Below are 12657 nucleotides of genomic sequence, written 5' to 3'. Positions count from 1 at the left end.
AAACCAGTGGCGCGCCAGACTGTCGTCGATGCGACGTACAGGACAGGATCTTCACAAAATTGAGCCCTTAACAGCTGCAGCTGTAAAAGACCTATGGGAGAGAACGTGTGGTTGGTGGTTCTGGTGAAATGGCTCGCCGTTCTTGGCCTCACAGAGGGGGGCAACGTTACGACTGACGCCATGGGAGAATGTGCGTCCTGGGCCGGCTTCTAAGGGAACTGTGCCGACATATGTGTGAAAGCGTCTAAGGAAAACGCACGGGAAATTCCCAGACAGCACAGCCGGCCATTCGAACCCGTGTACCTCCCTGTCTCGACGTGACATGGCGAGCAAGTTAACCACTGAACCCCGCTAACCACTGAACCACGCGAGGTGGTGGGAGAGGACGTAACGAGATTGAGTGTACATCCTGTCTGTCCAAAGGAGGCCTCTTGGCAGTCGGAGGAGTCGTGTCCGTCTGCGTGATTGATTAGTATACATAACTGGTAATCAATATGCGCGGGTCCCGTACGCGCCGCCTGTTATCGAGGATTGCCATATTTCGATCTTTCAACGTTTTGCCACAACGTAATACGCACGTTTCAGTTTTAGTGTACAGAGTGGGAAACATGTAGCCTTGCTTCTGGAACGTCTTTCTTGGGTCCCACGCATTCGAGATGCATCACAGCTCTGGGTGATATGTCCTGTTGAACAACTCGATGCGTAATCCCTACATACCTTCCTGCGTGCAGCCATATGCTGGATTGCTTCCTTGGTGGCGTGTTATCACCGAGTGATCTGTCTGCCGGCCAAACCATAATGCAGGAAGAGGTACGTACTATAGTACATAGTACAGCAAAGTGGCGAAAGCGTCAACAGTTGGAGGACACATCTCGTTTAGGATATTTTTATATTTGTCATTATTTTTCTATAATTCAGAGCATAATTCCCGTCTCCAAAATGAACATTATGCAATCCACTTCGTGAAGAAAGTTCTTCCACAAATTTTTTGCTAGGTGCGGATTATTGAACAATGCGCACTTTTATCCGACACGACAAGTTCAGTCACTTTCCATACTGCCTAAAGAAACTTAACATTGGCTTCAGAACGTACTTCTTCATAATAAATGCTGCAGTTCTGAAGTTCAACTGGCCGAAATTTGAGTCGTTGATCTGGTGCCTAAACTTCACGACGTCACCGAGATCTGACACAAGGATCATCACGTCTTCTGGAGGAACCAGCGTATCACCAGTGGAATGGATTATGCCCACGCTGACTTTGGTGTTTTTGATTTTATATTTGCGGACTGGTCCCTGCAATAGGCGATGCACATAAATATTTTCAGTTGAAACACTATTACCCGGGCGTTCTGCTAATCAACCACAACATTGGGCTGAACAATTCTCCTTTTTGAATATGTTCAGACTTGGGAAAACAATCCATGTGTAGCCATCGTCAGGAACCTATACAGGGTGTCCCAGAAAACGTGTAATCGAATTATAATAAAAAACTACAACTAAAATCATGCGGTCAACGGCATTTGTCACTTCCGGATGCGAATGTCATGCAACGTAAGTTTTTTTATGTAATATTTTTGTGACTCAACTCTGGAATTTGCTATTTAAAGGTCACTTTTTTACACCACCAATGTGAAGAGCGTGCCGAATTTACTCCAGTTCTTGATAATTGACAGGGAGGGATATTGAGGTGCTATCTTATCGAAAAAAATAGCCGAACAGTATGCTTTCAGCCCGAAACGCACGGGACCTTTTCCCAGCGTCAAAGCGTCGCGCGCACGCCATGACCTTGCACACGCGGCGGAGAAACGCCAGCGAGGCGACCACCCGAAACGCATGAGACGCGTAAGGAACACTGTCGCGAGCTACTCGCTACGTACGCGTCCCGTGCGTTTCAGGTAGCTGGCTCGCGAGCGTTTCTTCGCCGCGTGTTCAGGCCATGGCGTGCACGCGACGTTTTGGCGCTGGGAAATTGTCTCATGCGTTTCGGGCTTATCTGTGGTCGGCTGATTCCGGCGTACTCCCTCCGCGCACATTGAAAAACTCGTTTTTTTCGAAGTCACACAACGTCGGGAAAACGCTCCATGCGTTTAGGCCTTTACGGAGCACCAAGAGAATAGCGCGTAATCCAGCCCACACAGGGATAGTAGAAAGAGATAACACAGGCACGGCTTATCGCATCCGCCTTCCCTTTATGAACTGTCACTATGGTGATGTAGAATGAACGGTATGCTAAATAGCGGCTGCAACCGGATCAATCCGACTGACTTGCCGAGAGGAGGCTACCTGCGGCTCGGCTTGCTGACGCTTCTCGCACCTTCATGGCTGCGCGACCCCATGTGCAAAGAGCACATGGAAGCGCCCGGAAGAACCCACGATGGACTCATTTAACTCTCTCACTCTTAAATTAACTCACTCAAATTAAAACTCTCATACGGGGAAAAAGAAGTGTGGGCGTGCTGATACGTCACGCTCCGCAGATATGATTACGTCCCCTGGCTTTTGGTCTATCTTCAGATAAGATTACGACAGGAGTACGAGTTACGCGTTTTGAAATGTGTAGAAGAGGCAGCGTCTCAATGCGTACTACGGAAATAGAAGTCAATCGACTTACCTTCGGTTTTGGGACACTTAGAAAGTTCCTGAATTTTGGATGCATGGTTTGTTACCCCCCATTATTGTACACCCCACATAGTTAAGTTTGATGCATGGCGGAGTGATACACTGATACATTATGCGTACATTTTTGGGGCGAGAATAAATCCTTGCCGTTCTCGCTGAAATTTGATTTTAGCCACCATTTCCGAAAACAGCCACAGGTATTAATACACGCCATCGTAGGGTCGCTGTATGGCTTCCGGACGGCATCTAATCGGACGAAGACGTGTTGGGCTCCATCAAGGCCGGCTGGATCGTAAATGGGGCGCTGAACGGAAACTCTGCTGTAGGAATGGCTTCGAGCCAACGAAAGAGCATGTCGATGATGGTACTTGTCGATGGTACTTGTAGACAGTGTACTTCTGGCCGCAGGACAGAGGTAAGGGACCCACGGGGTGGAGATGTAAATGTTGAAATTCAGCGTACGGCATAGAGAAGTGAACAGGTGGGCGAGTAACGTGGCAATGGATCTTGAATGTCTGACGTGGCACACAGGATCGGGCCCGATTGCGCATGTCAGAGCGGAAACGAGGCAAAACGTAGTGAGAGCAGATGAGCCGCTGCGATGCACGGATGCCAGGATGTGAGATATGAAGGCTGTCGAGAACGATGCGACACAAGGTCACGTGAATCGAGGACGTCAGACACAGTGATGACATGCGTGTCAGTAAACCTGAACCTAGGCCAACATATATAATACAGTCCTCAAAGCTTCGCGGTTTCCCCAGTTGACCGCGTCAGGCAGTGGCGCTCGTTCCGTGGCCCAGATTGATGTCGATGTGGTTGGGAACGACCTATTTGTATGGCGGCCTCCGCCAAGTTTCGGATTTCCGTCGCATCTCTCGTTTTGAAAAAAGAAGTGATTTCTCAACGGTAATATGGATTAGCGCCACGATTGCATTCACGACCCGTCTGGAAGGAGGGATGTTACATAACCGTGAGGTATGCGCTGTCGCTTTATATGCGTCTCTCTTGTATTTAATATATATGTATTTTGATGATTTTGATGAATGAATGAATGATCGCGTACTGATGGGGCAATAGCCTGCACTTTCACGTGCCTTCTCAGTGGGAAGGAAAAATTGTCACCAACTTTTCTTACGTGTCGCAAGCAGTACCTACTACTTCATGTAAATAGTTCAGAAATATGACTGTATGTGTCGTACATATTTGTAAATAACCACTGTTAGTATAGTTTTGTTTTAGAGGGACAAATGAGTATTTTTCTACATTTAGCTCAGGAGTGCCAATTAAACTGCCGATGCCCGCTTTTGGCAGTCGAAACTCCCACAGTTCATATTCTTCGCAATATTATTTTCGTATAATTTGTCCTCCTGTTCTGTCACAGTGTAAGAATAATATAAATTCGATGAAATGGCGCAAAATTACTTCAATAAAGTTGGTGGCAATTTTTCTTCCCCACTGAGAAGGCACGTCTACGTGCAGGCTATTGCCCCATCAGTACGCGATGATTCATTCATCAAAATCATCAAAATACATATATATTAAATACAAGAGAGAAGTATAAAAAGCGACACGCACACGCGCATACCTCACGGTCATGTAACATCCCTCCTTCCAGAAATCATTTCGTTTTTCAAAACGAGAGATGCGGCGGGAAATCCGAAACTTGGCGCAGGCCGCCATACAAATAGGTCATTCCCAACAACGCCGACATTAATCTGGGCCACGGAACGAGTGCCACTGCCTGCACACGCGGCGAACTGGAGAAACCGCAAAGCTTTGAGGCCTGTATTATATATGTTGGCCTAGCCTGAACAATGCATCGTCCACGGGATTCGACATGCCGCTACTGTGGCGGTTGCCAGGCGTGAATTCCAGGATAAATGATATCTGCGTATCTCTCGTGGCGACAGATTACCTCCAGGTGAGCGGAAAGCTCCGAGAAGCGCCTTGTGATCTGCGTAGAGCGAAGTAAAGCGAAGTCTCGGCCCTCGACTAAGTAACGAAAACACTTGACTGCTTCAAAGGCGGCAAGGAATTCCCGGCCAAAGGTGCTATAATGAGGTTGAGTGGCGTTCAAAACTGTGGAGAAGACGGCCAGTGGCGACCAACGCCAATTGACGTACTGCTGGAGAATCGCGCCAATTGCCACATTGGAAACGTCGACCATAATGGCAGTATGGGCAGATGAACGTGGTGGGCTAACAAAGTAACGTTAGCCAGTAAAGTCTTGGTCTTCAGGAAAGCAGCGGAGGCGGAGGAGATTCAAGTGAGAAAAGATGGGAGTCAGCATGCTACGACAGCAGGTCGGTGAAAGGCTGGAGTATCGTAGCACAGTTAGTAAGAACCGACGATACAAGTTTATAAGCCCCAAGAACTCGCGCAGACCACGCGAAGTGGTGGGCTGCGAAACAGTTAAATTAGTCCACCTTGTGCGGCAGTGGAAAAATGCCACCCTTATCCACCTGATGGCCAAGAAATTCTAGCTGATGAACACCAAATTGAGATTTGGCGGCATTGACGACAATGCCGTATTCGGAAAACCGAGCGAATAACTGGTGGATGGAGGTGACGTTCATGTCCTTCTAGGGATGCGGAAGCCACAAGAAGGTCTCTATGTAGGCATAAGCGAAGGGCAAGCCACACAGCGCTTGATCCATAAACCGCTGAAAGGTTTTGGGCAGCGTTTGGTAGACCGAAGGATATGCGCAGGTACTCGTACAACCCGAACGGCGTGGTGGTGGCAATTTTTTGAATGCTGGAAGGGTCCTAGGGATCTGATGGTATGCCTTTATGAGGTCTAGTTTTCAAAACATCGTGGCTCCGTGCAAATCAGCAGTGAAATCCTGAACTCGAGTATAGGTGCTCTAACTCTTCCTGAGCGACGGCCCGGCGATCAGGTGGAAGGAGTGTGTGGAGTGTGGAAGGAGGAGTCCTGTCTTTGTCCGCGTCCTTCTGCTGCTTACTCACGATGATCAGGCGGCAGGCGTTGGGGTCGAGAGGAAACGAGCGGCCCGTCAGTTTCAATACAATGCGTGAACGGGTGCTTTGGCTGAAGGCGAAGGTTCCAGGGCAGCGTTAACGTTGGATACTGTTATATTGTTAGGCAGAAAACCGAGACAGGTGTAGCCAATAGAGGTAGGGTTTTTAATACTAGCCGGAAAGGATGGAGGCCGAGAGCAGAATGAATTCGGTGCGGTCTCGCGCGATGGTCAGAGCGATGGGGATGATTGCGATCGGTGATTTTCCTCACAATATTTATTCGAATCTGTTTCGTGGCGCCGGATATATGACGGTGTGCACAAAGAGATGGAGGGGGAGAAAACTCGAGGACGCAAGATAAAGTAACTGCATCAACCAGGCGGTGCTTGCGTACGTCAGCAACTAGATTGAAGTAATTCAAGCAATCGGCTACGAGAATGAGCCAGATCACCTCCGCAACTGCAACGACCCACCGAAACGTGTGGTTAAGGTTAAAAAGTAGTGTCATAGACCGCTCGCCGAACGTGGGGATAGATGAGCCGTTGGATGCTTGCAGCGGGACGCTAGAAGCGGACTGATGACGCTGCGACTGTGAAGGGGGAACAACACTGATTTGGGCTCTTGTGTCAACAAGGAACTGCTGGGATAATAATCGGTCAGTAAGAATGAACAGACGACTGGTTCCCGAGTTTATTGCGCTCGTCGTAGAAAGGTCGGCACCGTCGTTTTCCGGCCATTGACACGTTGGGCGGCACTGACGGGCCGAAGCGCCGAGCATGATGTGATACCATCAGTAAAGCTGGTCTGGACGCGGTGAAAGGTGACGAGAGCGGCGGGGGACAGGACGCTCCGAAGCGCCTTGTTGGCGTGGGCGAGATGAGGAATTCCGCGGAAGAGTGGTGACTTGTGCGTGAGGACGAGTTGTAGGTCTCGGTGTAGGAGATCGGAACCGGGAACTGGGACATGCCTGGAGCTCGAGCCGCAAACTGTCCAAAGACTGCTCGAGTGCCTGCAACCAGGTAAAAAACTCCGCGTCCGTACAGGCAGAAGAACTGGCTTGAACTTGCGATATAGTCGCCCCACGATCGTCCACAACTTTATCAGCTAAAGTGCCCAATGCGGTGAGCAACGAATCCTGAGATACAGCCAAGAGACTGCGGATGAAAGGCGGTAGGCGGCAAAGAAAGAGTTTTCGTAGACATCATCAATCGAGCTTGCCTTGTCTCCAAGTAGAGCATAGAGTCGGCGTAGTAGTTGCGAGGGCTTACTGTCACCCAGTTCCTCGACGGAAAGCATCCTATGAAAACGCTCGGTGTCTGAAGTGTGGAAGCCGGATAGGAGGACTCGGCACGGATGCCCTTGAGCGCGAATTCGAACTCGGCTTGAGCGAATCACAGATTAGGGTTGCTCGGCCAAAAAGCAGGCAGATGACATGAGGCTGCGATCACGGCGACGCTCAACGAGCCATCAGGTCTACTGGCTGGAGAAGCATCGGTGCCGTGTTGCAAGCCTTCCGTGGGCACGTCTGCTGGCTGCGACATTGCGACGTCCGGGTCATCATTTTGTGGAAGGGCCGATGCATCTGCGTCGCCAACAGAACCAGTAGAGCACCCGAAGTGACTAAATCACGAACACGAGGCTCGTGCCCACAGATCGCCCTTGGCTTTGTCCTCTACAAGCCACACACTTCCCTACTCATGATTCATGATCCCGGCCCGATACAACGTGAAAGTATATGTATGACAAACTATGACCCCAAGTCTGGTCCGAGAATCCTTGCGCTGTGCACGAATCCGACCTGTGCTCTAACTTGTGAGCGACAGAAGCGTTTTCAGAAAACTGTGTTGAAATGTTGTGAGAAAATGTAATCTACAACGATCTGTTTCTGGTGACTTCTGATATTGAAACCGTGCTGTATCGGTCATCCTGTAAGGCCCCGTAGTGGCCCCTCCCTGCCTTCGATACACAATCCTGTCATACTTGTGCTTGGATGCCGTCCTTAAGATGCGTCCTTACTATGCCCTTAGGCAAGGCCGAGCGGCATAGTGGGCGGTAGGCAAAGCACACCGAGAAAGCCGGTCGGCATAGTGAGGACGCACCTTTATATGACAGCCCATCTCGAACGCGAGGAAACACGTTACAGTGATTTATCGAGGCCCCCTCCATCCCCTAAAACACGCAAATGTTTGATGACAGGTTGTGCTTTCGATTCCGGCCGATGACGCTATCAACTTGTTGTCAGGGTACAAGTTGCTTAGACACACTGTCTTTGCAGGGGACGTTAAATACAGTGTAAGTGCGCTGCATTTTGGGCGCACGATAAAGAAGCCTCAAGTGGGCAAAATTAGTCTACAGACCGACCACTATTGCGCCGCACATGATTCATGATCATAGTTGTCTCACGACATAAAGCAACAAATTATCAATTACAAGAAAGAGACAGAGAGGCAACTTCATGCAGCGAGCAAGACCTTGTACTGCGCAAGAGTTCGTGATGCCCTGATAGGCCATCCATCAGCATTGTTTGGTTTCTTAGCCGTGGCGGTGCGAACGTCTGAATTTCACGGGAAGAGCATGTGGCTCGAAATAGAAGAGTACCTCGGAGCCGCACAAGAATCCTTCTTCAAGGCGCACTGCGAGCATCAGCGCCTCCATGCAAAGAATCTTAAGTCACCGGGTGCCATTTCCGTGACCAAGCGCTCGCGTGCATTAGATAGGCCGGTAAGCACAACCGCCATTATAGCTCACCGCACTGTCACTTTTTGTATTATCTCTCTCTGGGCTTGGATTGCAACCTCCTTTCGTCGGACTGGCAACGACTGCGCTCAAAAATAGTCGAGCGCTATGCTCTGGGTGCTCGAAAAAACATGAGGTTCCGCTATTTTTTCCCGATGGGATACCTCCTCAATGTCCATGTCAGTTATCATGAATTTGAGTAAATTCGGCACGCTCTTCAGGTTGGTGTAGGTAAAAGAGTGACCTGTACTTGGCAAACTTCCGAGTTCAGGTCGCACAAATTTATATAGTAAAACCTACTTTACATGACATTCACATCAGGAGGGGGTAAAAACATACTAGGAACAAATGCAGTTGACAACATGGTTCTAGGTGCGTAGTTTTTCTATTATAATTATAATTCAATGACACGTTTTCTGGGACACCCTGTACACAGACTGCAGACACCAACCAGTTTGTCGCGCTCGCATCTCAAATGAGTGCACCGAAGCAGACGACAAGCCCTTGAGGCTTCAAACCCGTATTCACGTTCACCTCTGAGGGATCCCTGTGCTTCGAGGGACCCTTCGAGTAGCTTTGGGAATGCATTGTGCACGCGCAGCGAGGGCGCGCCCTCGGGGTTGAGCGAACGAGAATACGGAGGAAATTATGCAATGCATTGCCAGTGGGAACAGGAAATCCGCGAATTGTTGCTTGAAGAGCAAATCACTCTTTAAAAACCAGAAATGTTGGAAAATTCTTGATAAAAAATATTCCAGAAGCTGGGATTCATTACAAGAAAATCAAGATATTGCACCGACTTAACTCAACACAAAAGACAAGGTTTAATCAGACGTTTCGTGACCCACACGGAAGACATCATCAGTGGCAACCCAGGGATTGAATGAGAGAAAGCAAACCAATACAGGCTTTGATGATGTCCCCCTTAATGGGTGACGAAACGTCAGACTAAACCTTGTTCTTGTGGTGAATTAAGTAGGTGTAATCGTTCGATTTTCTTATGAAGATTATTGAGTTCGTTTTGGTTTTACGGCCGGATCCATGATCTTAGCAAGTACGCTGCATACCGCACGCACCTCTCTGCGATGGGGGACATCCACAGGTACATTGCTACTTACACAAAACTCTGGCTTATCTGCGATGAGTGTGCAGTCCAAGGTTTGGAAGCTGTTTCGGACGCTCACCTGCAAGTGGTTTCAAGATATTGATAAAATGGTTCAGTACCGAAGTGAATTATTTCATAATCGCTTCGCTTTATCCCGCGTCGAAGGAATGTCCTTTTTTAACATGGAATATTCAAATAGCTTCGAGGTTCCACACCTAAACCGCAAACAGGCATCAGAAAAGGCAGGCCACTAATGAGTATTGCTGCATGTTCGTATGTACAGGTTGTTGCACGAGAGAGTGACCCTCAATTATTTTTAAAACATCTACGTGGGATAAAAATGGGAAACCTTCTGCATGACACTTCCGAAAGATTTTGCCGCTAAAACAAGCGGTTTGCAGGAGTTTACCTCATTAATTGGGCTAATACCTGAATTGAACTCAAAATTTTGTCAAGGAAATGTAACGTTTTTTTTTTCCTTTGTTAATTAAAAAGTACGTGGCCACAACATGGTAAAGTTTCTTCAACTATTCCCGAATTAATAGGGGATAGGCGAAATAGCGCCATCTGTCGAGCGCGCCGCTCCTGACCGCCATGGCTGGGGCAGATCTCTCGCGAGCTGTAGCGCGGCTAGGGGGGTTCCGCTAAAAACGAAACCACGGCCGAAATTTTTGAAGCACGATTCCTCGGTGGAGTACCGAACATTTCGGCGGAATGTACGAATGACGAACTGTTCAGAACTCTAGTCTCAACAGCAGAAATAGTTCTACAGTAGTGCGGTCGATTCCATTTCCAGCAAGACCTCACACGGCATTTATCATCGACGCTCGGCATCTGTATTTACTTTGTGCACTTTGTGCGCTACTTTTGTGCAATACTTCACTTTTTAGTTTTAGCTGCTATTGCGATGATAAGGTTAAATGAGATGCTCGTCTTATAAATATTTGCATTTTACCGCGTCACAGTAGGGAGCAATTTGATTTTTTCCCCTTTGGGAATATTTTGGTACAGGTGCTTTTCATACCATTTGGAACACTGTGCCGAGCAATCTGTTCCTTAATGTTTTGTTATTCTTGGAACCACGCCACGGTTGTAGTGCTGCTGCACCTGGTAGTTGTGATATATAATTAGACGATTTAGTACTAGGTTTCAGATTTAGATGTTAGAAGGTATCTGGTTGTGTCATTGCTGATTGTTTCTCCTTAAGCCACGACACTGACCCGTTTGTCGAGCACTTGACTTCATTACCAGCATTTATTTATTTGATTTAATGAAATATTTGATCTACATAAATGTCATGGTTCTGAACCTGGCAATTCACACACACACGCACGCGCGCACAAATAAGATTTAAAAATATTCATAGATGACGTCTTATTCTCGTGTTCTGGCTTCTTAGTGGCTCGACTAATCTTCTCTTACCCTCCACTGTATACGAAAAAATAGTTTTCTGAAATGCGTGCGTGCGTGAAACGTACGTGGAATATGCGTGGTCAAATATGACATGTAGAACACGATGGGAACGATGTCCTGAGGCTGGAACACAGTAGAGAACACATGTAGAGACCGCTAATTATTGTGCCCATTTTTTTAAAGTTAGGATCTACGTCATGAGAGCACACTAGGTACATATGCAAAACAGTTGTTCCAATCTATCACACTTGACAATTCACCTGATAGTTGTGACATAATTCACCAAAAGTTCAGCGATTTCATAAGAGAGTCAAATCAGAAACATTCATATCACATTAGGTCCGTCTCTCGGGTTCTGCATCAGTGGTGCTTGAACGAGCGGCAAATGTCCGATTCTAAAGTTGCAGATATCAGATATGAGAGATGCATATTAATTCTCAGTGATCAAGAATGTTAAGCTTTAAGCTTTTAATGTCAGGCTTTAAGGTACCCGTTAGCTTATTCTCTGCTCCGATAGTAGCCTGAAGTACAGGATACTATCCCAGGCGCTTCCCAGTGTTCAGTTACAGCAATTCATGAATACGCACCCTTTTGTCGTTTTATTCCTCTATGCTTGCACAGCTTGAGGCAGCAGTGCGGTGACACCTTGATCGTCACTAAATAAAGTGGTTGTGTTTTGGTTTTGAGTTTCGATATACATAGTGATTTTCACGAAAAAAAGTTGTGGTATTCAGACGATTCTTTACTAAGCAGAACAGAAAGCTTGCAGTGTCGTTCATGCAATGTTGCCGGCTGTTGCCTTGCTGCACAACAAACGTTTGCTAACGAAGTGGTAGATGAGGCACTTTCACATAAAAAGACAAAAACAACACAAGCCCTCTTCAACTGCCACTGTTCTATTCAATCAAACTTACTCACGGGCAACGCAAACCGCGTACACGAAATAGCGGAACCATGCTTTTCAAGCCTTGCCCCACCGAAAATGGCGCGAGTGCGTTTTCGCTAACGGGCAAGAGAGGGCGCTTCATTTCGCATATCTCCTATTGGTGCCCAAATACTTGCCATCTCTGCAAAGCGTTTTCTGATTTCATCAAAGCCGGCACTATCGGCAAGGCCCGAAGACACTCCAACTGCGCGTGGACACAGCTTGAGAAAAACAGAAAAAAGGGAGGGGAACTTGGACCGCGCCTTGATGAGCGACGGTTTTTCTGGTTGTTGTTACGTGTTTTCGGGTGAGAAATTTTTGTGGAAACATTGTGAAAGATACTGTATTTGTGGCTGAAATGGTGTGTCGTGGCCATGGACTTTCTAATTAGCGAAAAAAGAAAAAAGAAACGCTACCTTTGAATGACACATTATTGAAATTAAGCTAATTAGACAAATTAGTGAGGTACACTCACAGAAAACACCTGTATGTGTGGCGAAAAGCTTCAGAAGTGTCGTGTACAAGGTTTCCAACTTTTATCTCAAGTATTTTTTTTTTCTATAGTTAGGACTCACTCTTTTGTGCAACACCCTGTATACATGCAGCATATTCGTACATGAGGTTGCCTGTATGTTGTATAGTCAATCCTTGATATATGAACAGCTAACATTTGTGGAAAAATCGTTCATAGATGGAGAGATTCATTCGTCAAGGCTAGGAATAGGAGCGGCGGGGAGTAGAAGAGCGCGAAACAGGTTGAACTATAGTCAATACATCGTAAACTCGAATTGCGTTCATGGGCGTACCGAGGGGAGACAAGGGCCGTACCCCCCTCCCCCCTAGAACTCCAAGGTCGCTTGTGAAAATAGTGCGCTCC

At 47.4% G+C, this 12657-nt stretch overlaps 1 protein-coding gene across 1 annotated transcript in view; it reads right to left on the bottom strand.

The window, feature by feature from the left end:
• Positions 1-872: 872 nt before the first annotated feature.
• LOC135384708 (lipase 3-like) overlaps positions 873-12657 on the bottom strand; it is a 39539-nt gene continuing 27754 nt past the window's right edge. Inside the window, exons 8-9 of the mRNA XM_064613897.1 lie at positions 9456-9521; positions 873-1293 (exon numbers count right to left, since the gene is read on the bottom strand). Of these exons, the coding sequence (XP_064469967.1) occupies positions 1045-1293; positions 9456-9521 (315 nt within the window). The 3' untranslated portion in view covers positions 873-1044. The remainder of the gene's footprint in view (positions 1294-9455; positions 9522-12657) is intronic.

This window comes from Ornithodoros turicata, chromosome 2, assembly GCF_037126465.1.
Source record: "Ornithodoros turicata isolate Travis chromosome 2, ASM3712646v1, whole genome shotgun sequence".
Lineage (NCBI taxonomy): Eukaryota > Metazoa > Arthropoda > Arachnida > Ixodida > Argasidae > Ornithodoros > Ornithodoros turicata.
This window is presented reverse-complemented; position numbering and strand designations above follow the sequence as displayed.